Raw genomic sequence first — 25,740 nt, forward strand, 5'->3', positions numbered from 1 at the left:
TCCAGTGGCCTGGGTCTGAGGATGGTGGGGGACCAGGGACTTGGAAGTAAGGGGCTGCTTGGGCCGGCACCCCAGTAACACTTTAGCAATCATTCGATGCTAACATGCCACTTCCTAGTTTCCTGAGTGTTCACATATTGTTCCATCCCCTTCTTTGATCTTGAGAGGTCCCTTTTCTTATTGTCTTTTTCTTATTGTTTTGAAGCTGAGAAAACTGCAGCTCTGAGAGTTGCTATCTCTTCCCCACTCTCCCCTTTCCCTCCCTCAGGGACTGCCTTCATCTGGCTACAGCCCTAGTAGAGTAGGGGCAGTGAAAGGGGCAATATTAGAGGAAAAGGGATGGGAGGAAATACCAGGTGGAGGAAAGAGCAAGTGCAGAGGCCTGGAGGCCTGAGACTAGAGGGCATGTTTTCAAGGACGTCTGGATCAGAGATCCAGGGAGATGGAAAGCTGGGAAAGATAGGGCTGGAGAGTTCTGAGGGATGAGATCCTAAAGGGCCAGAAGATGTGCTTTATCCAGGAAGCATTGGGGAACCACTGCAGAATTTGAGAAAGGAAGTAATGTGATCAGGTCAGGATTTGGAGAGAAGACCCTGCAGCCAGAGGAGAGAAGTGCTCACAGGGAAGCAGCCCCGGGGTGGAGAGACCAGAAAGAGAATCTAACAGTAATCCAGGAGAGGCGGTAGGGTCCCTCATACATCCTGGATACCCCCAGCTCATTCTTTGCTCAGATTGGATGTACCAGGGCATTTACTATACAAATGCTCATGTAGCAGTTTCTCTTTGCCTGGGACTATTCTAAGCACTGTACAATTACTAACTCATTTTATCCTCACGGTCTGTGTGGTAGTCTGTATTTCTTCCCTGCCATTTTACAGATGAAGAAACTAAGTCAGAGAAGGTAATTCAGTTGTCTGGAGTTATACAGTTAGTAAGTGCTAGAGCTTAATTCAAGCCCATCATCTGGCTCCAGAATGGGCTCTGCTACCTCCTAAGGGGAGGAGGAGAGTTAGATGAGAAGGGGAGGAAGGGTGGGGGGGGGAGGTGCAAGGACCATCCCACCTCAGAGTGGCAGGGAAGGGAAGATGAAGGGAGACAGCTGCCCTGGGTCAGGAAGGAGCAGCCATCTGCAGTCCTGCAGCCCAGCATCCCTTTCGTGTTCAGGGACTGTTTTGGTCCCAGCAATGCTCAGGAGGTTGGAGTGCCAGCTGTTGCCCAGGGCTGAGAATGGAGGAGGAAGAGTTAGGGATTAAGGGAGTTTGCCAGGCTGGATTCAAAGCTTACAGTCCCTATCCATGGGCATGTGGGAGTTTTTGTGGGTTGGGCTGGAGTGAGGGCGTGGGGGCGGGGGCATGGGATCCAACTCTTAATGTGATTTAGAAAAGAGCAGTATCTCTGCCTTTTCTTTTTCTCCTACACCCCTAGGCAGGGAGACTCAGGGAATGCACAAAGCCCTGGCAGAGGGAAGTTCTGACCCTGGACCCCCTTATGGCCCTGGGCCAGTTCCAGCATTTGTCTGGACCTCTGCTTTCTCACAGGTGGCTGGATGGGGCCTGACAGACTTAGGTTCTCACCTCTGGGCCCTACCCAAATAGAGGCAGCCCCTCTACCTCCCATGCCTCTCCACATTCCAGGATCAGCCTGTTCAAACAGGCAGGAGAAGACAAGATTTTACGTCTGCTACTTTGGAGCCAGGAGACCTGGGTTCAAAACCTACTCATCCCTTCCTGGCTCCATGACCTTGGACAACTCATTCAATTTCTCTTAGATACAAAAAAAAAAGTAAAATGGAGGATAACCAGTGCCTTCCTCCTGTGGTGAGGATAATTAATGCTAATTATTAGCTGGGGTGATACCTCCCACAAGAAGCCCTCCTGGATCTCCCACCCAGCTGTGCCCTGCTCCCTATCCCTCAGAGAAGTGTCCCTGAGACTCCCTTGTTATGGGCTTCCATGACACTTTAGTTTTTTCCTTCTTAACGTCAGTACACAGTTTATCTTTTTATGTTTGCCTGTTTGGAATTGCCTGGGATCTCCACGCGAGCTGAGACAATTCATCTATTTTCTTCACCACCAAATTGCCCAGTGCCCAGTGCTATGCCTAGCACTCAATAGGTATTCTACAGAAATCATTGAATGAATGAATGATCAACTCTATGAAATAGGTTCCGTTATTCTCCCCATTTTATAAACAAGGTAACTGATTTAGACAAAAGCAGTGACTTACAGAATTATCAAGTCCTTCTGTGTGTCAGGAGCCATGCTAAGAGCTTTACTGATATTACCACCTGTTATCCTCAAACCAGCCATTTTTGGGGTGAAGAAACTGAGACTCAGGAGGTGCTATCTCTTGCCCAAGGCCATTAGTTAGGAAGTAACAGAGTAGGCATTCAAGAACTCTAGTTCAGGCAACTAGGGGAGGTGACACAGAGGAAGGATTTGATGGGGCATCTGAACCATGGGTCAGGTATGGGAGTGACCCACCAGTCAGTGGTACTGTGGTGGGGCCTCTGCCCTGAGTGAGTTTGGACTGGTGTATTCTGAGTGGCCTGAGATCAGAGATCAGGGATTCAGACTAGGACACATAAGGGAGTACAGGAGTGGTGTTCCAGGGATAGGGGTGGGGGGGCTTGGGGGGCAGAACAGCTTGGGCAAAGGCTCTGCAAGGGGACTGAGCCAGGCCCATTCAAGGGCTAAGAAGAGGCTGGGTCTGGCTGGTGTGGAGGGAGAAGGTGGACCACAGCTGGTCAGAACTGGACAGGCCCTTTGAGATCCCATCCAGTTCCCTGAGCCCCTCTCTTACTTTACGGACGGGGTACTGAGGTCCAGAGAGGAATCCCATATCTAGCAAGTTCCAGAAGCAAATCAGGGAGCCTTTGCTTAGTCCCCAAGGGCATGGTCTCTGGGCTTTGTTGGGAATCACTCAGGAAGAGCCCCCATCGCATTTCCTCAATTAGCTGAGAGCTCAGTCTATGTCTCCTGCACCCTCCGCTTGGACCAGTTTCTAATAATATTTCCTTAGTTCCTGTGCAAACTATGCACAAAATAATTGACACAGCATTGTTTATAACAGCAAATATTGGGAACAACCCAAATGCCTATCAGCAGGGAACTGGCTAAATAAATCATGGACTTCCTGACAATGGAATGGCACGTGGCAGTAAAGGAGGGGATGAAGCTCTCTATCTCCTGACACAGATGGGCTTCCACAGGGAAAAGCAACGGACAGAACAGGGGGTGAAGCTGGGTGAAAAGGGGGGAATAATAATCTAATTTTAAATTGTTTGTATATGCATAAAGAAACTTTGGACATTTACATAAGAAAACAAGAAGAGATTACTGAAGGGGGCACTGGGCAGAAGGGGAACAAGGATGGGATGGAGACTTCATTATATGTCTATAATTTTTTTGGGAATCATGTGAATGTATTTACCTATTAATACAATAAAGTGGTAATGGGGACAGCTGCTTCTCAGTGACTGGTGAATGTTGTCATACGGGAATGGGTGGTCAGTATGGTCAGATTTTCTAATTATTCAAGAGAAGCCAGAAATATGGATTTTATTGTAAAAGCTCTTGGTTTTTAAACGTTGGCTCCATTTTTTATCAAACACTTTTCAGGCCAAGTAAATAGGTCAGTGGGTCAGACATGGCCTGAGGGCCACCAGTTTTCAGTCTCAGCTCTAATAGCTTCCTGCTCCCAGGGCTGGAGTTCTCAGCACCCCAGGTCTCTGCCCCAACGTGGGCAGCTGCGGGTGGAAAGCGCTTTGTCCTGCCCCTCTCCTGGCACCCTCCTACCCTTGCCCCTTGGGGCTGTGACATTTGGGGCTTTTAACTCAAGATCTGGAAGGCAGAGAGGGGTTATGAACTCTCGGATAATTCCCTCCCCCGGGGCCCTGCAGGCTTCGAGGCCCAGCTGCCTCCTGCTGCCCACCCATCTGTCCCTGGGAGGTGGGGACAGGAGTGGGCTGGCAGTGATGGGGGAGGGCAGGACTCCCCGCTCTGAGCCTCAGATCACTGGGCTCTGTCCAGATCCAGAATCCAAGAGGAAAAAGCTAGAGATTGTGAGAAAAGAAAAACAGGGGCTTGGCTGCACCTAGTTAGTATGTGGTGAGGGAATTCACCAAATTACCAAATGCCAGAGCTGGAAAAGCTAAGGGACCATCTCATCCAACCAGCTCATCGCAGAGATGCAGAGACCAACCCCCACCCCCACCACACCACCCCAGGCCATGGCCTTCTCACCTCTCTCCTGGACAACTGGGCTGCACCGGCCTCCTCATTGGGCTTCCGCAGCCCTTCTTTCCCCTCCTAATGCTCAATCTCCACCATTAGCCAAAGGGGCCTTTTCAAAAGAGAAACCTGATCAGATCCCATGTCTGCTCAGAACGTTCTAACTACTTCCTACCTCACTTTGAGCTGAAGTCCTCAGCCCTGCCTACAATCTCTCTCCTGCTCCCCTCTCGGACCTCACCTCCTTCCTTCTTTTCCTCACTCATTCTCTTCCAGCCACACTGATTCTTTGCTACTCCTTTAACACACCAACCTTCTCCCTCCCACCTGGCTTTTGTTCTTGCTGTTCCCAGGTATTCACAAGGCTCCGTCTTTCTCTCCTCTAAAATGTTGCCTCTTCAGAGGGGTTTTCCTGATCATTTCCCCTGACGCTCTATTCCCTCACCTGCCTTACTTTTTATCCACAGCGTTTGTCACTACATGATGTTATAATATGTATTTATTTGTTTCTTGTCTAGAATATAAGATCTATGAAGGCAGCAATCACGCCCGGATTGTTCACCACTGTGTCCTCAGCACTTAGCAGAGGCTGACACATAGATGCTTAGTGATCCTGAGCCAGCCGTGACATGAAAGGGCACAGGTCTACAATTCAGGTGACAGCCAGGCCTGATTCTGCCATTACCTGCGTAAGTGACCTTGAGCAAGTCACCTCACCTCTCTGGGCCTCAGTTTCCTCATTTGTAAAACAAGGGAGTCACTAACACACCTTCAATTCAACAGTCCTGAGCTGTCTTCTCTGTTCTGATGTCACTTTCTCCCCTATAGAATCTGAAAGTCCTTTAAACAAACAAATTAGCATTTATTTATTGAATAGTTAATACATCCACATGGTTCAAAATTCAAGGGTACAAAGGGGACACATTCGTCTCTCCAACCTTGTCCTCTAGCCACCCGTTCCCCTTCCCAAAGGCAACCAATGGTATAAGTTTCTTCTCTCTCTCTCCCCTCTCTCAGCTACTTATCTCTATACTCTCATCCACTATTTTCAAACAAATGATAGTTTAATTCTATACAGGTCTGTATTTTGCCTTTTTTCACATAACAGCATTTTTGGAGATTGCTCTGTAACAATCTCCAAAAATCTGTGCGTAGAGAGACCCTTGTTCTTTTTCATGGCATCACAGCATTCCATGGCATGGATGTGCCATAATTTACTTCACCATTCCCCTAAATGATGGGCAGTTAGGTTGTCTCCAGCCTCTTCCAACAATACTTCAGTGAATAACTTTATGGGCACACCATTTTGGACATCTGTAGAATAAATGGCCTTGCTGATGGAGTGGGATGTGTGTTTATAATTTGGTAGATGCCCTCCATAAGGACTATACCAATTTGTCCCCCACACACCAGCATTGAGTGAAAGTGCTCATAAAAGACCTTTTAAAATGGACTGCAGTAAGCCCTCAAGACTCCTTATAGATGGGTGAATCACTCCACCTGGCTAAGCCTGTTTCCTCTTCAATAAAATGAGTATCCTTCTCATGGGGTGGTAGTGAGGATCAAATGAGACAGTGCATGGAAAGTGCTCAGTACAGTTCCTGGCACACAGTAGGGCCTCTATGAAGGTTAGCCATTCGTCCTCTGCTTAATGTTATTATCCACCCCCAGACTGTGAGCCCTGTGGGAACAAGGACCTTGTCTGTCTTGCTCACTACTGTAGCACAGCTCCTGGCTAATGGAAGGTGTTCAATAATTATGTATTGAGTGAATTTGTCCACTTTCCAACTTTGCTCGGCCCACCAGGCCCTCTGTTGTGACCTAGCCCCTGCCTATCCATTCAGCCTCATCTTCTATCCCTCTCCCCTCCTCTCCTAGGGCTCAAGCCACGCTGGCCTCCTCCAGGTTCCCTCCTACCACAGTGCGTTTGCACTTGCTGTTTCTCCTGCCTGAAACAATTTCTTTACCCCACCTGCCCACAGCTTCTCTGTTTGCTTAGTTTATTTCTACTCACCCTTAGATCTCAGGTCAAATGTCACTTTCTTAAGAAAGTTTCCTCCACATCCACTCCCTGATTTAGGTTAGGACCCACCTCTATCCCATCTCATTGGAATCTGAGCTTTTCATCTGAGCCTTATCATGCTAGGAATGGTACATGCATGAATGTCAGTCTTATCCTTGTGATCAAAACCCCGTGAGGCTCAGGACTGGGCCTGTCCTGTTTACCATTGGGTCACCAGGGGCTGGCACAATGTAGGCATCAATAACCATTGTCTTCAGTGAATAAGTGGATGCTAACATCCATTTTACAGTTGGGTTGAGTCATTTATCCCTACTCAAGACAGAAAAAGTCTTGATTCCATGTTCCATCCTCTTTCCAGTGGAATGAGCTACTCCTGAAAGGTCCTGGTTGATAAAGAAGGCGAGAGAGACAGAGACAGAGAGACAGGACACTTAATTCCTTCCAAGGCATGATTAGATCTGCTGAGTCACTGAAGTCATTCAGCAGACCTCTCCTGAGGCATCCTCTGAGAGTCCTGGGCACCAAGGGGAAGCCCACAGAGCCCCTAGCCTCAGCAGGCTCCCAGGCCAGTGAGAAAGCCTAAACCACGGCAAAAGTAGGTCTAGTCCAAAACAAGAAAGTGATCGATGTCAGAAGAAAAGGAGGATTGAGTTTCCCCTGGAAGACCTGAGGGACAGTGACCCTTCTGGGGGATCAGGTCGGGGACGGGGCGAGGGGCATCTTCTAGGAGGAGGGACCTTAAGGGAAGAGTAAGCACTCAAGAAGCAGAGAAGGAAAACAAAGGATATTCCAGGCAGAGGGCACAGCCTGAGCAAAGGCAGAGAGGTGGGAAAGTCAGGGTGTTTTAGGGAACTAGGGTTCAAGAAGAGTGGAGAAAGATGAGGCAGAGAAGAGGTTAAACTCACAGACGAGGACAAGGAGACGTGTCGCCAAGGACCACTGCAGCACTTCTTATAAGGCCCCCAAATGGAAAACAACTTAAATGTCCCTCCACAAGAGGATGGTTCAGTAAAAATGATACTTACAACCACTACACTGGAAAGCTGTAGATAAGTGGATAATACCTAACGTTGGTGAGGATGTGCACCCCTGGTCGGGGTGTAAATGAGTACAGTCATTCTGGACAGGAAGGTGGCAGGACTTAGGAAAAAGAAGTGAGTGCATGCCCTGTGACACGGCAAGAGCCCACTCGGGTGGTCAGTGCGGCACTGTGTGTGCTGATGGGGAGAAAAAGGAGACTCAAGCATCCATAACCAAGGGAGAGGACAAGTGAAATGTGGGGAAGCAGCTCTGGGTTCCCCGGAGCTCCCAGGAACAAGGAACTAGAGGTATAGAGAGTACATGGATAAATCTGAGAAACGTAGAGATGAGCAAAAAAAAAAAAGTAGGAAATGAACATGACTGACAGCACAATAATATTTATGTGGATTAAAAATACATACCCACTTTATCAGTATATACTAAAACTAAACATACCCAGCAATCCCATTCCTAGATATACACACAACAGAAATGCATATGTATGCGAGTGTACCCAAAGATGCATACACGACTGTTCATACCTGCACTATTTGTAATAACCCCTAGCTGGAAACCACCACATGTCCACCAATGTCAGAATGGTTTAACTGCGGTGTCATCATTCAATGGAATACTCTACGGCATGGAGAGTAAGTGATCTACACCTACACACAGCAATAGAGACAAATCTCAGGAACAAAATGTTGAGCAAAAGAAGTCAGACACAAAAAAGCACACACTGTGTGATTCCCTTTGTATGAAGTTCAAAAACAGGCAAAACCAATGTATGGCGTAGAAGTCAGGGTGGTGGTTACCCTTGGGGTAGCGGTTGGGAGGGCTTGGATGGGATCTCCTGGGGAGGTTGCCCCTGATGTTCTGTTGCTTGATTTGAAGGCTGGTTACATGATGTGTTCAGTTTCTGAAAGCTCATAAACTGTGTACTTATGATTGCACACTCTTCTGTGTGTGTTACACCTTAATAAGGATTTTAAAAATATATAAACATGTGAAACAACTACTATGCATTTTGCACGAAATCTTGAATACTTAAGGACATATGTCGAACACAGAAGAGAGGGTGTCAGTGAGGTCAGAATTGAGTGGGCCTGGAGAAAAGGAGAAAATTGTATCAACAAAAGAGAGTCCCTGCAGACTAGCTCATGACCGTGTGCTAAGAACTGAGAGCTGGGACGAATTCAACCCTCTGTACTTCAGTGCAAGAAAAATAAATGTAAAATTTAATTTAGAAAACCAGATAAACAAACGAATTATGATGCTTATACACTATAGAATATTTTATAGCCGTCAGAAAATAGGAGAGAAATGTGGATATACCAATCAAAGATGGCCAAGAGCAAACAGGCTGCAGAGTGATACATTTGTATTCAATGCCCTCCATCCCACCTTCCTACCCTGCCACTTGCGTAATTGTGCTACACATGTTCTCTGGGCTCCTAACTATGTCTTTAAATGAATATCACAGTTCTGAAAAGACACATCCAAACTGGGAGGGAACTGAGATGGGGGGAGGGCTGTCAAACGGAACTTTAGTCTTCTCTGTGATGTTTTCATTTTTGATAAGAAGAATCTATTCATGGAATTTAAAATGAATGGATTTAGTATTAAAGGTAGTAGTAAAGACCAGCTCAGGGAGGCCTGGAATGTTCTGGGCTTGTATTCTCTTTGAGATCACTTAAGCTTTTTCAAGTCAAGCCTTGGGACCATCTGTTGCCTGATGAAATCGAGGCATGGGGAGTTGGGAGACAGGTCCCCACCTGGCGGCCCCATCTGGCTGCATGACCTTGGGAGGGTCCCATCCTCTTTCCGGGCCTCAATATCCTCATCTGCCCAATGGGAATCAGATTTCTGTGTTACCCGGAGATGTGGGAGGATGAAGTCAGGGCAGGAGGAGAATTGCATGAATATAAGGGATTATTCTCCGGGTCAGGGGAGGAGAGGGAGTGGAGGCTTTCCTTCCACCTGCCAAGCCCACAAGGGCGCAAAGGAAGCGGAGGGAGGAGCTGGGGACCACCCAGGAGAGCAAACAGTCCAACTGTGGGACAGGGGCATGTTGTGAGCAGCTGGGAGGCCTGGCCTGGACAACTCACAGGCCAGAGCCAGTGGGGCAGCCACCCAGGCTGCCTGGAGAATCGGGATATTGAGCCGGTTTCTCGCTGCTCCCAGGCCCAGTGTAGCCGCAGCGCTGTCACCTCTCCAAGCCCCATCATCACCGTCCCACCTCCAACACCCCCCCAGAGGACTGCACCATGCTTGCCCCTTTTAGCCCATCCACAGCCAGAGGGGGCTTCACAAAGTAAACCCAATTGTGTCCTGTGCTTGCTCAGAACCCTCCAGTGGCTTCGCACTGATCTGTGAACAAAATCCAATCCCCTTACCTTAGCTGGCAAGGCCTAGTGTGATCTGCCACTCCCACCCCCCACATCCAGCATAGGGGTTAAGACCCTGGCCTTAGAGAGGATCTGCCTTGGTTAGAATTCTGGCTCTTTTCCTCATTCATTCATTCAAAAATGTTTATTGAGCACCTACTATGGTCCAGGCACTGTCTAGGCATTTGGGATATATCAGGAACAAATGAGACAAAAATTCCTGCTCTCACAGAGCTTCCTTTCTAGCAGAGAGAGATTAACAGTAAATATAAGTAAATTATATAGCATGTTGTAAAGTGAAAAATGTTATGGAAAAAAAGAAAAAGTAGAGCAGAGGAAGTGGATCAAGAATACTGGGAGTGGGAGGGTTGCATTTTTAAATAGAGTGGTCAGGGTAGGCCTCATTGAGAAGGTGAAATTTAAGCAAAGACTTATAGGAGGCAAGGGAGGGAGACATGTAGACATCAAGGGAAAGTGCAGGCAGAGGGAGAAGCCAGTGCAAAGGCCCTGAGGTGAGACTATGCCTGGCTTGTTTGAGGAACAGCAAGGAGAGGGGAGAGAGGTGGGAGATGCCTCAGAGAGGTAGGGCAGGTCACATAGGGCCTTGGGGGCCTCCGTAAGGCGTTTGGCTTTTACTGAGTGAGATGCGAGCATTGGAGGGTTTTGACCATGAATGAGTGGGGGACGCAGGACCAAGATGGAGAGGAAGTCAAACAGGGCTTGCGGGTGTCATGTGGGTGGCAGCTCAGCCTGATCCCACAGGGGAACTGTGGAGTATAAGTTACACCTCAGAGTTATCCGCCTACACGCCAGCATCCCAGGCAAGGCAGGTGGACTTTCCTATCCCTGCAGTGATGGGTCACAGCGTGGAGGGAGGGTAAGTCTCCCCGGAGCTCCGGCAGCCTGAGGGCAGTCCTCCCAAGGAGAGAAGGGGTGCTGGTCACTGAACACATACCCAAGGGGACACACAGAAACAGTAAAAGGAGACCCAAGGGGAATGGGTGGAGCATCATTCTTGTTGGCTCCAGTCCCCAAAGGCCAAAGCCCCAGCAGCTACCTCCCTTTCAGCCCGGGCTTGAGGTGGCTAAAGATGGGGGCATACCCCAATGTGACTAGGGAGAGTTTTTCTGGTTAGGAAAGACTTAGGGATCATCCCCACCCAGGCTGCAGAAGGATGCACCCTCTGCAAAATCCCGACCACGGAGCAGTCCAGTCATATAGACCTTCTGGGATGGGAACTAGCTACCCTTGAGTTAGCTCTGCTCATTGGATACTTTGGATTTTAGAAAGTTCTGCTTCATGCTGAGTCCACTCATTCATTCCATAAACACTGACTGAGCACCTACTGTGTGCCAGGCACCATTCTAGGTTCTGGAGACATTGCAGGGAACAAGACAGACTAGGTCCCCGCCCTGAGGAGCTCACGAATAGAGAGGGAGATGATTAGAGAAAAAAGATGGTGTGGTAAGTGCAGAGACGGGAGAAGCTCAGGAAGCTGTGGGGGCCCCAATTCTTGACCCTTGGAAATAAGTGACACCAAGCCAACAAGTGGGGGATACGTATTAGTTACACAGGTATAAAGATATGGGAGAAAATTAACCCAGGCTGATGGAGGAGTGTGTGCAAAGGCCTTGAGAATCCCACCACTGCTCACCATCCCCACTGCTTCCCTGGTCCAGCGACCATCCTCTCTTACCTGGATGATTGCAGCAGCCTCCTCTTGGGTCTCCCACAGCGGGGCAAAGAAGCTGGGCTATGCAGCCACTAACTCCTCTCTCTTCTCGGTTGAGGGCTGCTCCTGTGGGTAACTCATCGGCTTTCCCCACTCAACCTGCATCCGTGAGCTCAGAAGCAGGAAGCCACAGGCCTGTGCAGCAGTGTCTGCAGGCGACTGCCAGGGAGGGCCTTGCCCATTTGGACGGGGCACCTACAGCCCTTTCTATAGCCCCATATGCTTAACGCCGCCTTCCTCCTTCTGCCCTCATTTCTTACTTCTCCTCCTTGCTCATTCTGTTCCACCTACACTGGCCTCGCTGTCCTTCCAACTTGCCAAACAAAGGCTCATCTCAGGGCCTTGGTGTTTGTTGTTCCCTCTGCCCGGAATGCTCTTCCCCCAGATATCCACATGGCTCACTCCTCACCTCCTCCACATCTCTGCTCAAACGCCAACTCTTCAGAGAAGCCCTCCTTGACCACCTTTTCTCAGACAGCTCCTCCCTCATTCCCTCTCCACCTTGGCCTGCTCTGTTGTTCTCAAAGCACTCGTCACCACCTGACATATGATACATTTACTTGTCCATGTGTTTATTGACGGTCTCTCCCACCAGACTGGAAGCTGTCTGAGAGCAAGGACCATGTCTGGTTTTGTTCCTGGTGGAATCTCTATAACAGGGCCAGGGCAGTGAATAAATATTTGTGAAATAGATGGTTCTGGAACATAAGTGGTTCTGAAGCAAGAGTTTTTCCAGGTCTGACTGTCTCAAAGTCTTGGGTATGACGTCCCTCCCCAACACTTCTAGAGGCCAGGGGTGCCCTCTAAGGGTCGGTCACGGCCAAGAAGCTGCCAACAGGGGAGGCTCCCTCAACCCTTCCCCATCCGGGCCCAACTAGCAGGGGTCAGGGGTCAGCCTGGTCCAGCCCTCTTTGGGCCCCAAAGAGGAGACCCAGTTCTGGGGTCCAGGCCCCAGGGAGGCCTGGTGAGCCCAGTTGCTCCTTTGGCAAATGTTCCCCCTTCCTTCACAGGGCCTGTGTCTGCGTTTCTGAACCAGAAGGTGTTTACTCAAAACATCCTGGGTTTGGCAACAAATTCACCCTCAGTGAGGAATCCTTAATGAATCTCCTTCTTTCTCCACGCCAGGCGGCTGCAGGGATAATTAGCTGGGCCTCTAGCAGCTGAAGGAAGCCAAAGGCCAGAAAATGAGGAGGCGCTCCTGGAACTGCTGGGGCCACAGTTTGGGGAGAGTTTCTTTTCAAGATCCAGAGACAGCTGTGGTTGGAGCTTCTAGACTCACGTTTGCTTCTGATATGTGTGTGACAAAGAATTGCCCTTCTCCCGGCCTCAGTCTGCAGCCGTGAAATGGGGCAGTAATAACTCACCCGTACAAAGGTTGTTGTGAAATTCAAGTAAGGCAAGGGGTGGAAAGGGCTTGGTTCCAAGGGGCCAAAAGGGGAGAATAAGACGCTGGACTCAGGGAGGCAGGAGGTCAGAGTTCTCGTATCAGGTCTGCTGTTGACTTTTTGCAGTCCTCACCGCTCTCTGAGCCTTGTTCTTCCAGCCGTACACAGAGGGGTTTGGGCATAATGATCTCTAGGGAACTCTCTGGTTATGAAGGGCAGCCACTTTCCACCTGCCTGCCTCTTCTTGGAGGTCCTCCCGGATCCTACAGCCCACAGTGATTCGCTTTCCGGAACTCACAGACTTCATTGCTCACTGCCCATGGTTTTCCAGCCCCTTCCTTGGGTCTAGGTCAACTATGCTGGACATTGGGCCCAACACAGGGGTTCAATGAACACTGGTCAAACTGAATTGAAAGTGATTCCTGCCTCCTTCTAGTCCTGCAGAGAGACAATGAGGGGGATCTTTATTGACTTCCGTTTTATAAATTGGAAACTGAAGGCGTCAGAGGTTCACTATAAGTCGCACTGCCACATGGGCCTCCTTGGTGTTCCTCAAACAGGGGAAGAATGATTTATATTTCTCCAAAGCTCTCTCACTGACTGCCATAGTGTATAATTATTTGTTTTGTCATTAATTGTCGGTGTTGCACGAGGGCAGGGACTTTGTTTTGTTCGCTGCTGCATCCTCAGCATCTAAAACTGCCTGGCACATAGTAGGTGCTCAAGAAATAAACGAACGGAGGGAAAGGGAAGACGCAACACTTCAGCCTGTGCTCTCTGGGCCTGTAGGGGGCGCTCCAGCCGCGCCCCAAAGCAAGGCCCCGCCTCCCGTGTCCGGCTGGCGAGCGTGCGTTGGAGCCTGCGCGCCACGGGTCTGCTTTAGTTGCGCATGCGCGCCGGCAGGCCTGTCAGAGCGGCGCCTGCGCAGGCGGAGACGGAGCGGAGCTAGAGTCGGCTTGTGTGGGAGCAGAGTCCGAGCTGGTGGGCTCCATGCTGTCGCCCGAGGCGGAGCGGGTGCTGCGGTACCTGGTGGAGGTGGAGGAGCTCGCCGAGGAGGTGCTGGCGGACAAGCGGCAGGTGGGAGGCCCGTCCGCGGCGCTGGGGCCGGGGTTGGGCGCTTGCGGCCTGGCGGCGGGCGCCGTGGGGAAGCGCGCGGGTCCGGAGTTTGGCTCGGGCACCGGCTCTCAGCGAGTTGACCCGGGCAGGTGCGCTGATGGTTGTGACGGTTGTGAGATAATGTGGGTCAGACGCTTGGCACAGCGCCGCGCTTCGCTCATTTATTCGGCCCCCATTAAGTGAGCGGCTGCTCTGTGCTAGGCCTTCCCTCTCCATCCTTTCTCTGCCCCTTGCCGTGCTGTCTGGATCCTGACCGTTGCTCCTTTGGGCGGTGTACGTGCACACGTTTTTCAAAATGCAGTTCCTGGGCCCCCTAATTGATCTAGGCTACACCGCCCGGGTCCAGGCCCTGAGGGGAGAAGAGGACCAGAAAAGAGGCCTGAGTGGTCTTGTGATGGCGCGGGAGTGGGGACGTTGGAGGAAGGTGGGGCGCATCAGGGGGGACCTTGTAGACCGGCCCAGCGATTTGGGTCTGGTTGTAATTGAAGTGTCTGAAAGGAGTTCATGGGGGCGAAGGGAGGATGATGGAATTGGATTTAGGTTTTAAAAGAATCCCTTTGGCCCCTTGTGGGGCACAGAATATAGTGGGGGACAAGGGGCCTGTGAGGGGCCATTGCCATGGTTCAGGTGAGAGATGCATTTGGACCAGGGGGGCGGTGATGGAGACAAGCGAATGGGTCTGAAATATATTTTGGAGATGGACTTAGTGGGCCTTGATGATGGTTACATAGAGGGGTGAGGGAGTGGGAGGATCAAGAATGGTTCCTGACTGCTCATCTGCAGTTAGAAAGATTGCGTGGGTGGTCGGGTATTTACTGAGAAGGGGAAGAGCTCATTAAACACTGCATCAAGGTGAGCTGGGTGATAGTAATACTAGCAGTTAAAGTTTATCAAGTACTTAGTGTGTGTCAAGTACTGTGCTAAGGAAGGTGAAATTACACAGCTCGTAGGCAGCAGGATTCAAGCCTGGTCTTGGGGCTCCAGAGCCAGTGCTCCCAGGCAGTATACCTCACTACCTCCTCACTTCCTTATTAGCTATTGCCATGTTACCACCATCTCAGTGCCCCCACCCCTGCTGTTCCAGTCTAGTATTTTAGGATTTCTCATGATACGAGGTCAAAATCAGATGGAGGAGCTAATCCAGGGAGAGGACTCCACTCCCCTGGTGATTCTGAAATGCCCAAGAGCTTGAGAACTAGTGCCCCAGTGGGTACTAAGAAATTATCCGTTTAGTCAGCAAACGTTTTCCCAGCATCTTCTCTGGGAGGAAGACACCTGCACGAAGTGTGGTCTTTAAGGACCTGGAAGCTGAGTGGGGAAAGAGAAACATTCATACATCAGCCCCTTTTAGACAGGACATTGGAAGTAACCCGGGAGTGACGCCTCGTTCTCTGTTAGGTTTTAAGAGCCCCTGGTCTGTTGGGGGGTGACAGGTAGGAGCAAGAGGCAGCTGAGTTCCCTCCTGCCCCTGTGCTTTTCAGATTGTGGACCTGGACACCAAAAGGAATCAGAACCGAGAGGGCCTGAGAGCCCTGCAGAGGGACCTGAGCCTCTCTGGTAAGTCAAGACGACATAATTACGTAATTGAAAATTGGGAGAAAGCCGAAGACGGAACTGGACGTGGGGTAGGTGTTGGAGGAAGGGATGGGGTTCTTTAGATGAGGCCAAGTGGCTGTGACAGGGTAAGCAGTGGGGGAGGGGTGCGTGATAAGGCTGGAGAGATGGGCAGAGGCCAGGCCATAATGAAGGGCCTTGGGGGCCGAGGGAAGAAGTTCGAGTTTTGTTTCAAGCGCCCTGGAAAGCCTGAAACCTTCCAGTTGCTTCTCATCTCACCAGAGTAAGACCCAGTCCTGCGAGACCCCAAGTAGTCCAGACCCACTTGAACTCTCCACGATCATCTCCTCTACTCTCCCCATCACTCACTCTCCATCTACACTGGTTTCCTTGCCGTTTCTAACACTCCAGGCACATTACTGAGCTGTTTCTGTTTCCTCTGCCTGGCTCGCTCTTTCCCCAGATGCCTGCAGGGCTCACGTCCTCACTCTCCTTACTTTCTTTGGGTCTCTGCCCAAATGTCAAAGAAGTGAGAAATTTCTCACACTGAGAAATTCCTCTCAGTGAGACCTTCTCGGACCACCTGGTGTAAGTAACAGGTCCCTCGCCTACTCTGGCATTGCCCATCCCTCTCACTCTGCTTTATTTTTCTCTACAGTACTTAGACTTGTCAGCGTCTGACAGAGCATATCTTTGCTTATTTGTTTCCTCTCCACCATTACAGCATAAGCTCTATGAGGGCAGGAACTTTGTCTTGTTCTGCTGTGTTCTCAGCATCTAAAACAATGCCTGGAAGATAGTAAGTGCTCAAAAAATATTTGTTGAGGGAATGACTGTTTGCCATTTCAGAAGATGTGATGGTTTGCTTCGGGAACATGTTTATCAAGATGACTCACCCTGAGACGAAGGAAATGATTGAGAAAGGTAAGGCCTCCTGGGCACGGGTCAGGGACGCGGCTGCCTCCCACCCCAGCCTCCGTCTTAACCCGGAACTGAGCGTCAGGCTTTGGGCAGCTCGACGAGAGGCGGCTCTGTTGACGGGTTCAGACTGATGTGGGTTTTAATCCCTGCTTTGCTGCCGAGTTATTTCCTCATCCCTAAAGGGGGGGTGCATCTATGTTGTTAAGTTGAGATCTAACAGTATGCCTGCCCAGCATAGTGCTTCTTTATCAGTGAGGAGCAGGGTGGGCCACAAATAACAGAAAACTCAACAAATGGAGGCTTAAGGAAATAGAGGAAGAAGTTGTCCAGAGGTGAGCGGTCCAGGACTGGCTCTGCTGTTTAGCAGTGTCAGCTTAGCATAGTCTCATGGTTGTTGTGTCCTCGCTGCAGGCCTCATGTCCACGTGCCAGGCTGGAGGAAAGGCAGAGGGCTTTCTCCATATGTGACCTTGCCTTCTATTTTGGAAGGAAGGCTGCCCTCCTCAGGGGCTTCCAACATCTCCTAGGCCAGCACTAAGTCTTATGGCCGCCCAGAGCTGCAGGGGAGCCTGCAGCGGGGGGGTGAGCTTTGATTTTTCACATCCCCTGCAAGAGAGACTGAGTTGAAAATGCAGGTTTGGAGAGAGTGAACCTCTACGGTCTGCCACAGCCCAGCCCCTCTATGTATGTTACTCAAATCTTCACAGCCATGATCTTGGAGGCTCTTTGGAGAAGCATCATGAAGGCAAAAAGACAGGCTACAAATGGCCGCTTGTCTGGGAAAAGAGCAAGTTACGCATATTTTCTCTTCCCCACCTTTGGAAACGTAGGGGCCAGTAGGACCAGCAAGGTTGCCTCAGGCCCTGAAGATAGGGTATCTCTGTCCCTGTTGAAATAAAAATTCTAGCAAAGGAAACTAGATCAGCCTGGAGAAGTTTCCAGTTGTCCTGTTGAAAAACACACACTAATATTATGGTTATAAAGTTAAGAGTTGTCATTGTGCTTGGATGGTGGGATGGAGACCGCTCAGGCTACATTTTCAGAAGAGGTGGTTGTCCTCAGCTCTCTCGGCCCACAAATGTGGTCTTGTCACTGTACCTGGAGGGGTTCTGAGACATCATCATCCCTGATTCTCAGGGATTGACACAGGCTAAACAAGCTCGTGAGAGATTGGGGTTACTCGTTTACAGTGAGACCTGGAACCATTGCCTAGGACAGAAGGCTTGGCTGGTCAGGGCTTCTCCCCATCAGAAGGAGTGAGTCTGGGGAAGACAGACGAGCCAGAGGGTCACTCGTGAGCAGGTGGGGCTGGTTGGGTGATGGTAGTCAGTTGTACCATCAAGCTTGGCTAGCCTCTACTTCTCCTGATGCAGTTTGCCTTCAGCTGCAGTCTGTTAGCGGTAAGATAGCCTTTTCTCTTCCCTGTGGTTAATTATGTGAAGCTTGAGCATTAAGTTTGGCATTGGTTGTTTAGATCGCATGTTAGCACATCATGCTTGTCTCAAAACCCCTCACCTTGACGGACGAGTTTGTAAAATTCCTCAGCCACCCATTTTCCAACCATCTTAGGGTGGGCTGAGTCTAGGTTCTTGATTTTGTTCTTACATTTGAATTTTCTGTAATTTCACCATGGAGGGACCTAAAATCCTGATGTTTCTTCCCCCATCCACTGACCACCCCAAGCTACTCTGCATAATGAAAACAGGTCAGCAAGCTGAGTGTCAGGGCTGCTGTGCTCACTGTATCCTGGGCTCACTGAGTGCTCCTGGGCAGGTCACGTCCCTTCTTTAGTCTTTAGTTCCTTCCTCAGTTGGTCTCTGAAGTCCGCTTTTCCTTCCCAAATGCTCAGAGCCCTTGCTTTCAAGGGCGGGGGGAGAGGCCAGCATCCCTGACTCCCTTTGGGTCAGTCTGTGTCTATAGTATAACCTTGTCCTCTGTTTGCCCATCTGATTTTTTTAGATCAGGATCATCTGGATAAAGAAATAGAGAAACTCCGGAAACAACTTAAAGTGAAGGTCAATCGCCTCTTTGAGGCCCAAGGTATTGGCCTGGGGCGGGGACTGGAAACCAGGAGGGGAGGGAACCATCAACTCAGAATTTGAAGGGCAGGGGTGGGAATCCCCTCCCGGGTGGGCAACGGCCTGGGCTGCATGTGAGTGGCACTGAAGCTGTGGGCAGTGGGGAGTGGTTGTCTCTAGCCGTCCAGAGGTGGAATGGACAAGGAGGTCTGGGGTCTTATTCCTGGCACGAGTTCTTTTCCAGGCACCCCGGTACGGCCTGGTGTATTTCATATATCCTAGGGCATGGTGTGGGGACCAGGATAGCTCTCACTGAAGGAACTCAAGAAGGCCTCAGTCAGGGGTCGAGGTCAGAGCTGAATTTCTGGGTAAACCTAACCACTCCAGGTTGGTCACAGGTCTGGCAGAAATCTGGAGGTTTCTGGGCAGCAGAGTCATGACTCTGCAGGTTCTCAGTGACTCAGGAGCAGGTGTCGATGTGCGTTGTCCAGTGCATTGCAGAATGTGAGGCCCGTCTCTCTCAGACCTCAAGGCCAAGTGTTTGGCCTGACTCCAGGGCCAGTTGGTTGGACAGCTGGAGGCCAGACCTGCTGATGGATTGTTTTCTCCCCCTAGGCAAACCGGAGCTGAAGGGTTTTAACCTGAACCCCCTCAACCAGGACGAGCTTAAAGCTCTCAAGATCATCTTGAAAGGATGAAACTCAAGAACCAAGATGGGGGACCTAAGACCAGCATCCCCCCTGGGGTCATGGAGGACCTAGGACTCTCCGACCTGGAAACCTGCAAGGAAAGGATCTACCCTGCAAGGGGACGGGTGTCAGGAATCTGGCCGTGGCTCCTGTATGGAACCTCTTTGTCTGTAGCGCTTGGCTGCTCTGTGACGGCAGGAGGGAACCCTCAGCCTGCCCGGGTCTGCCGGGCCTGAGCATTGGGGCTGGATGGACACAAGACGCATTGACAGGCCCTGGCAGCCACCAGTGGGTGGGTGGGGGCCGGCCTGTGGGGGTGTGAGAATGTCTGCAACAGGCACTTCTAACAATGGCCCGCTGTTCAGATGGGCCCCAGGCAGGGAAGAGAGAGGGGAGGAGTGGGTGCTTCATTCCCGCATTCCTCTCAGAAAGGGAGAGAGACGTTTTCAAGTAGCATGTGTAACAGAATTAGAATAAATTCCAGGGGGCTCACAGGTGGTTTCTGAGTGAAGGACAGGATCTCGGTGCTTTGTGGTTCACCATAGCCATCTGTGGGGCAGGTGTGCCATTTCCCCCCACTGCCTCCATGTTGGCCATTTTTCCTGCTTGCCTCCAGGACGAGCCCAGAGTGGCTGCTCTTCAGGCAGGAAGGCCTTGCAGAGTCCTGCACCAGGGCTGGGGGAGGGGCTGCCTCTTACCGTGCTATACACATCCAGGATGCCTGTCCACCACCTCTGAAGGCAGGCATGGGCCAGTGCTGCTCGAGTTCCGTCTGCTTCAGGGGTCTCAGATCCTAATGTGAATGTGCTCTGAGGGCAAAACTGTCTCCCGTGTTCATTGAGGGCTCAATAAATGTTACCTAGCAGCTGCTAGTGTTTACCTGATTTGGTCTTTCATTGAGGGCACTGCACGCCCTTTAGGATACCACCTATGAAGGGGCGGTGGTTCCTCTTGAAATGACAGCAGGATTAGACAGGCAGCAACAACCACAAATGGTAGAATGGTGTGAGCACACCTTGCCTGATCCCCTCACCCCAATTGGCTCCAGCAGATAGCTTTATGGGAACACAGGCTGGTATGGCCAGAGCTCGTGGTTTTTTTCCCAAGAGGAGCTAGAAATTTGGGTTTTTAAATTCAGTCTGTCTTTTAAATATTGCTAATTCAGAAAAATTTTAGAAACTTGCATGTTGGCCAAACAAAATACCTTAGATAAGCCAAATTTGGCCCAGACCCACAATTTTTGCATCATGAATTTTTTAAGTAGAAATTACTGTGTTTTCCCCATGATGGCCCTAAGAAGTAGGGAAGTGGAATTAGAAACTAACTGTGCATCCACAGTAGACTAGTTAAAGGAATCCATAGCTCCAGATAGTGGAATACCATACAACTATAATCAAGAATAAGGAAGTTCTGGGGCTGGCCTGGTGGCGCAGCGGTTAAGTGCGCGCACTCCGTTTCAGCGGCCTGGGGTTTGCAGGTTCAGATCCTGGGCATGCACCGATGCACTGCTTGTCAAGCCATGCTGTGGCGGCATCCCATATAAAGTAGAGGAAGGTGGGCACTCATGTTAACCCAGGGCCAGTCTTCCTCAGCAAAAAAAAAAAGAGGAGGAGTGGCATCGGATGTTACCTCGGGGCTGATCTTCCTCACACACACACACACACACACAAAAGAATAAGGAAGTTCTTTGAGCACTGATTTGGAACAAGCTCCAAGATGCATCAAGTGAGAAAAGGGGCAGGACAGGTGTCTAATAGTCTGATAATTTGTGTGCAAACACTGCGTGGTTCCCTCAGGACAGAAACTGCATGGTTGGGGCACAAGGGTGGAAGGGAAGGATGTGTCACTGTTATATTGCATATTTTAAAATATAAATGTAAAAGAGTAGGGAGTTGGAGAATTCACTTTGATAGATGCTGTCTTCTATGACTGCCTGGCTCACAGTTTCTCCTTCTGAACATTGTCCCTCCCTGTCTGGCAAGGTGGATGCTGGGCCAAAGAAGAGCCAATCAGATTCTCCTGGAAACGTGGACCCCATGCCTGGGGCTGTCTGGGCTTCCCTCAGTCACAGGGATGGAGGGAAGTCCCCATGCTCTGGAGGCAGGAGACCCAGAGTAGCCTGGCTTCTGGCATTCCCAAGGCTGGCTGGCTCATTTCTTAGATTTGCCCGTATTTTCCTTCCAAAAATGCTTCCCTTGCCTAGGCAGGCAGATTCTGCTATTTGCGGCCGAAAGAACTGACCTGAAGCATGGACAATGGTAGAGGGAGCTGCGTGGGGTCCCATGGTAGGTCCCCCATGGAGCAGTTAGCCCACCAGCCCACTCCGTTGCAACCCCTCTTAAAACAAGAGGAGGCTTAGGAATGTTGGAATGTGGAAAATGCAGAAATTTTACTTGCACTCCACTCCCCAAGCCATCTTGCCTGCCAGCCCAAGGCTTTCTAGTTTGAAAAGCTCAGCTCCCAACCTCAAACAGGAAGGTCCAGAGCGTCTGCCTCACCCAGCTGGCTTAGATAAGTGCATCTTTGCAGAGACCCTCATTAAGCAGCTCTGCCTTCCTGATCCTTACTTGTCCATCTGAGAAATGGGGATGCTCTGGCCCACTGGTTTTCAGATGGTCAGAGCTCCGTGAGTTCCCTTGACATGCAAGGTCAGGGTATTGCAAGGAGGGGAAGATGTGTTTAGGGCTTGCTCAGCCCTTCCCCAGGCCCCCAATAAACACAGTCTAATAACTGCTTGCTTTGCAAGCACAGCTTAAGTTCCTACCCCTGAACCCTTGTTCCTGAAGGATCCTTTCAGCACTGACCTGAGAGACATCAAAGGGTCAAAGCCAGGAGGACTTGGCTGCATCCCCTGCGCTAGGCCTGGTGCCCAGTGACTCTTGGAGTAAGGCCTGTGCTCGTTTATTAGATGTGCTCTCTCTCGGGTAGCAGGACTTGCTGCATTTGTCCTCTTTGGGCCTGATTGCCAAGCCAATCTGTGAAGGTTAAAGCCCATCCAGTCTTGGGGATTGGCTGTCTCCTGGTGCAGAGATGCCTGGAGGGGGAGTGGGGAGTGTGCATCCAGGGGGCCCGGAACAAGCAGCAAGCAGCAGGCCCCGAGCCAGCAAAGCTGCTGCCAGGCCGGAGGGCAGGAGGCGAATGCTCTGAGGTGCTGCTGTGCTGGAAACGTGGAGTGGAGAGAGGACTGGCGTGGCACCTCCCGGGGTCGCTCTCCTCCCGGCGGCTCAGGATTAGCTGGCAGCTTTCTTCTGGCCTTGGAGGGAGCGGAACAGCTGCCTCAGCTGTTTTTTCCGATCATTGACGCAGCCTGGAAGGGAAGTGGAGTGTTGGGACACTCTGGGATGGCCTGTCCTTGGTAGAGGGGACAGGCGGGGAGTGGAGGGGCCTGTGTTCCCACTACCTGGTGGGAAGAGGGAACAGCAGGAGCCATGCGACCACGGATGGCCTAAGGTTTGCATCCTGGCTCCCCTCCTGAACCGCCGTGGCCCTCCAGCAGGTCATTTACCTCGCTGAGCATCAGTTGTCTCATCTGCGAACCAGGACACCTGCTTTATGGGGTGAATGTAAGGACCATCAAGAAAAGGTGACATTCACTGGGGACGTACCTCAAGCCAGGGACTGCTTCAGGTGCTGAATGTGGGTTAACCTGTTGGGCCCTCACAGGAATGATGTGTAAAAGAGAAAACTGAGGCTCAGAGAGGTTAAATAATTTGCAAATCACACAATAGGGAGCAGAACTGAGACTTGAACCAGGCTGTGTAGCTCCAGAGGCCAAGCTCTTAACCACTACCCCACACTGCCTTTCCTCCTGGCTTTGCTCAGTGAAAATGCATGCAGAGCCAGCACAGTGCCTGCTACCTAATAGGTTAAATGTTAGCTTCCTTCCCTTACCCAACCCCATGTGCCAGGCACAACTGATGAAGAGAGGAATCTTCCCCACGAGTGGCCCCCACTCTCATGGAAGTGCGTCCCAGGCAGTCCAGGCTGAGAGGCTCCTCTCCCAGCACGTTCACGGTGTTGCCACTTCCTGTTTGCTCTCAGATCTGGTCCTGGAGGCAACTCCGTGGTCATTTAATCCTGTGCTGGGCACACTGATGACACTCAACGGTTGGATGACTGAATCCCTGTGGCCACAACTACTGAGCTGGAGGTGTCTGCCATCTTAGCACCCCAAGAAAGGTGTCCTTGCCTCCCTGGCACTCACCAGTCATCAAGGTTTCACTGAGCTGAGAGCCCAAATATATGTGTCCCCAGGGTTTTTCGAAGTGAGCTCCGTGGAACCCTAGCTTTAACTGTAATTGGCTCGTTCATAACTCCCAAATCTTTGTATTCAATGCAAACCTCTTCTTGGAGTTCTAGACTCATCTCTGCATTATCAGCTGATCTTTTTCACCAAGAGATCCCTCCACACATCCCTAACTCACTTTATCAATACTCTTCCCACCCCAAGCAGCTCCTCTTGTATTCACCATCCACCCAAACACTTGACTAGAGACTTGGGAATCATTCTAGAAACTTCTAAAACAGTGCCTCTGAACCTAGTCTATGCTTTAGAGTCATCTGTGAGCTTTTAAAAATACTGACATCCAGACCAACTGTATCTTTATCTTCAGCAGGCATCAGTATTTTGTGAAGCTCCCGTGTGATTCCAGTAAGCAGCCAAGGTGGAGAACCACTGTTCCGCATCTTTCCTACTCACACCGGGTCCAGGAGCCAGCAGCACTGATCTCTGAGGTGGATTGTTAGCAAAGATGGCTGCAACAATTCTTCCCATTCCTACATGCACACCTCCCTGCAAGGTGAGTGCTGCTCCTCCCACTAAGAGGTGGCGTCTCTTTCCTCGCCCTGTGTGTCTGGGCTGGACTAGCTTTGACTGATGGATCGTGGCAGATGACACTGTGGGTCTTCTGAGCCCAGGCCTCAAGAGGCTTCCCTGTGTCTTCTCTCGCCTTCTTGGACCCCTCAGTCTACATGTGGAGCAGCCAGGGCTAGACTGCTGGAGGATGAGGGGCCACCTGGAAAGAGAGGCCCAGCTGGCAGCCAGTACCAAGCACCACACGTGTGAATGAGGCTGTCCTAGGCCATCAGGTCTCAGTAATCTGCCAGGTGCCTGCAGCCCACGAGTGACCCTAGGTGACACCTGCAGAATCATGAGCAAATAAGATAGTAGTTGTTTTAAGTCGCTTGGTTTGGGGAGGCTTTGTTACACAGCAGTAGTTAACTAATAGAGCATCACCTGGGAGCTTGTTAGGAATACAGAATATTAGACCCCACCCCAGACCTGCTGAATCATAATCTGCATTTTAACAAGATTTCTGGGTGGTTGTATGCACAGCTTGAAATCACACTATAGTCATCCTCCAACAATGCCATGTGGCAGACGCTAGAGATCTGCTGTGGAAAAGCCATTCACAAACCCCCTCTCCTTTGCTTTCCTTAAGGCAAACTGCTTGACATCCCAGGCTTCCTTGCCTCTGGGGTGGCCACATGATCCAATTCTGGCCAATAAGATGTAAGCAGCGGTCCCTGGGAGGGCTTCCTTTTTGGAATAAAGAGTCAAAGCTTGGGCTGGCCGGGTGGTATAGCGGTTAAGTTCATGCACTCCGCTTCGGCGGCCCAGGGTTTGCCAGTTCGGATCCTGGGCACAGACCTACTTACCACTCATCAAGCCACGCTGAGGTGGCTTCCCATATAGAAGAGCTACAACTCTACAACTATGCTACACAGCTATGCACTGGGGCTTTGGGGAGAAAAAGGGAAAAAGAGGAAGACTGGCAACAGATGTTAGCACAGGGCCAATCTTCCTCAAAAAAAAAAAAAGAGTCAAAGCATGAAGTACAGGCCTTGGCCCTTGGGCTTTCCTGCTTCTTCTTGCCTGGGACAAGAACACAGTGTCTGGAGTTGGAGCAGCCATCTTGCAACAAGCATGAACACTAAGACAACCTGCTGAGTGTAGCAAAGCAGAAAGAGAAAAGAGCTGGGTGCTTGGGGGCATTGTGCAGCCATGTGTCAGCCCTGCAGAGCCCACCCCAAGACTTCCTGTGGCTCAAGGCAAATCAGTCCCTCTCTGTGAACTATTAGTTGGCCTTTTAGTTGCTTGCAGCCAAACCCAATCCTAGATCATACTAGGCCATACAAAACCCTAAAAAAGATTTAGAACTTCTTTTCATCAAAAAAAGAAAAAAAGATGCCACGAACAAAATTTATAAAGCAAATGACAAACTCAGGAAAATATTCACAATAAATTCGACAGAGGGGTAATATCCTTAACATATTAATATCCAAGGCCTTTATAAATTTAGAAAAAAATGTAAACAACCCATTGAAAAATAAAGAGCATGGACAGCTTACAAAAGAGAAAATGCAAATTAAAAAATCTGAAACCTCACCAGTACAGACAACAAGTCTTACCTATCGAGTTGGCAATTTTTTTAAATTAATTCAGAGTTGGCTAATTCATGTAATCTTTCTAGAAAGCAGTTGGCTGTAATAGTCCGTCCCCTTGACCCAGTAATTCTACTTCTAGGATCTGTCCTAAAGAAATAGCCAGAATTTCAGTTGAGCTGTATGTGAGAGGATGTTCATCATGGCATTATTTATAAAAGTAAAAAATTGGAATTGTCCTAAATGCCCAATGATAAGAAATTGGTTTAGTAAATTTTGG

The 25,740-nt window shown here is 50.2% G+C and overlaps 2 protein-coding genes across 2 annotated transcripts in view; one reads left to right on the forward strand and one right to left on the reverse strand.

The window, feature by feature from the left end:
* Positions 1-13,692: 13,692 nt before the first annotated feature.
* On the forward strand, positions 13,693-19,941 carry PDRG1 (p53 and DNA damage regulated 1). The gene is made up of 5 exons (XM_004442489.3): positions 13,693-13,856; positions 15,377-15,452; positions 16,299-16,373; positions 18,329-18,409; positions 19,003-19,941. Exons 1-5 carry the CDS (start codon positions 13,770-13,772, stop codon positions 19,083-19,085), a joined length of 402 nt encoding a protein of 133 aa, XP_004442546.1. The 5' UTR covers positions 13,693-13,769; the 3' UTR covers positions 19,086-19,941.
* Positions 19,942-22,306: 2,365 nt separating this feature from the next.
* TTLL9 (tubulin tyrosine ligase like 9) overlaps positions 22,307-25,740 on the reverse strand; it is a 47,631-nt gene continuing 44,197 nt past the window's right edge. The window contains exon 14 of the mRNA XM_087444918.1: positions 22,307-22,383. Coding sequence (XP_087301044.1) covers positions 22,307-22,383 — 77 coding nt within the window. The remainder of the gene's footprint in view (positions 22,384-25,740) is intronic.

This window comes from Ceratotherium simum, chromosome 21, assembly GCF_057802395.1.
Source record: "Ceratotherium simum simum isolate JZ-2026a chromosome 21, ASM5780239v1, whole genome shotgun sequence".
Taxonomy (NCBI): Eukaryota; Metazoa; Chordata; class Mammalia; order Perissodactyla; family Rhinocerotidae; genus Ceratotherium; species Ceratotherium simum.

Excerpts from the sequence above, each read along its gene's own strand:
- PDRG1 (XM_004442489.3), top strand. The coding sequence starts at position 13,770 with ATGCTGTCGCCCGAGGCGGAGCGGGTGCTGCGGTACCTGGTGGAGGTG. Across the intron at positions 13,857-15,376 it reads TGCTGGCGGACAAGCGGCAG|ATTGTGGACCTGGACACCAA; the intron begins GTGGGAGGCCCG and ends TGTGCTTTTCAG. Across the intron at positions 15,453-16,298 it reads GAGGGACCTGAGCCTCTCTG|AAGATGTGATGGTTTGCTTC; the intron begins GTAAGTCAAGAC and ends TTGCCATTTCAG.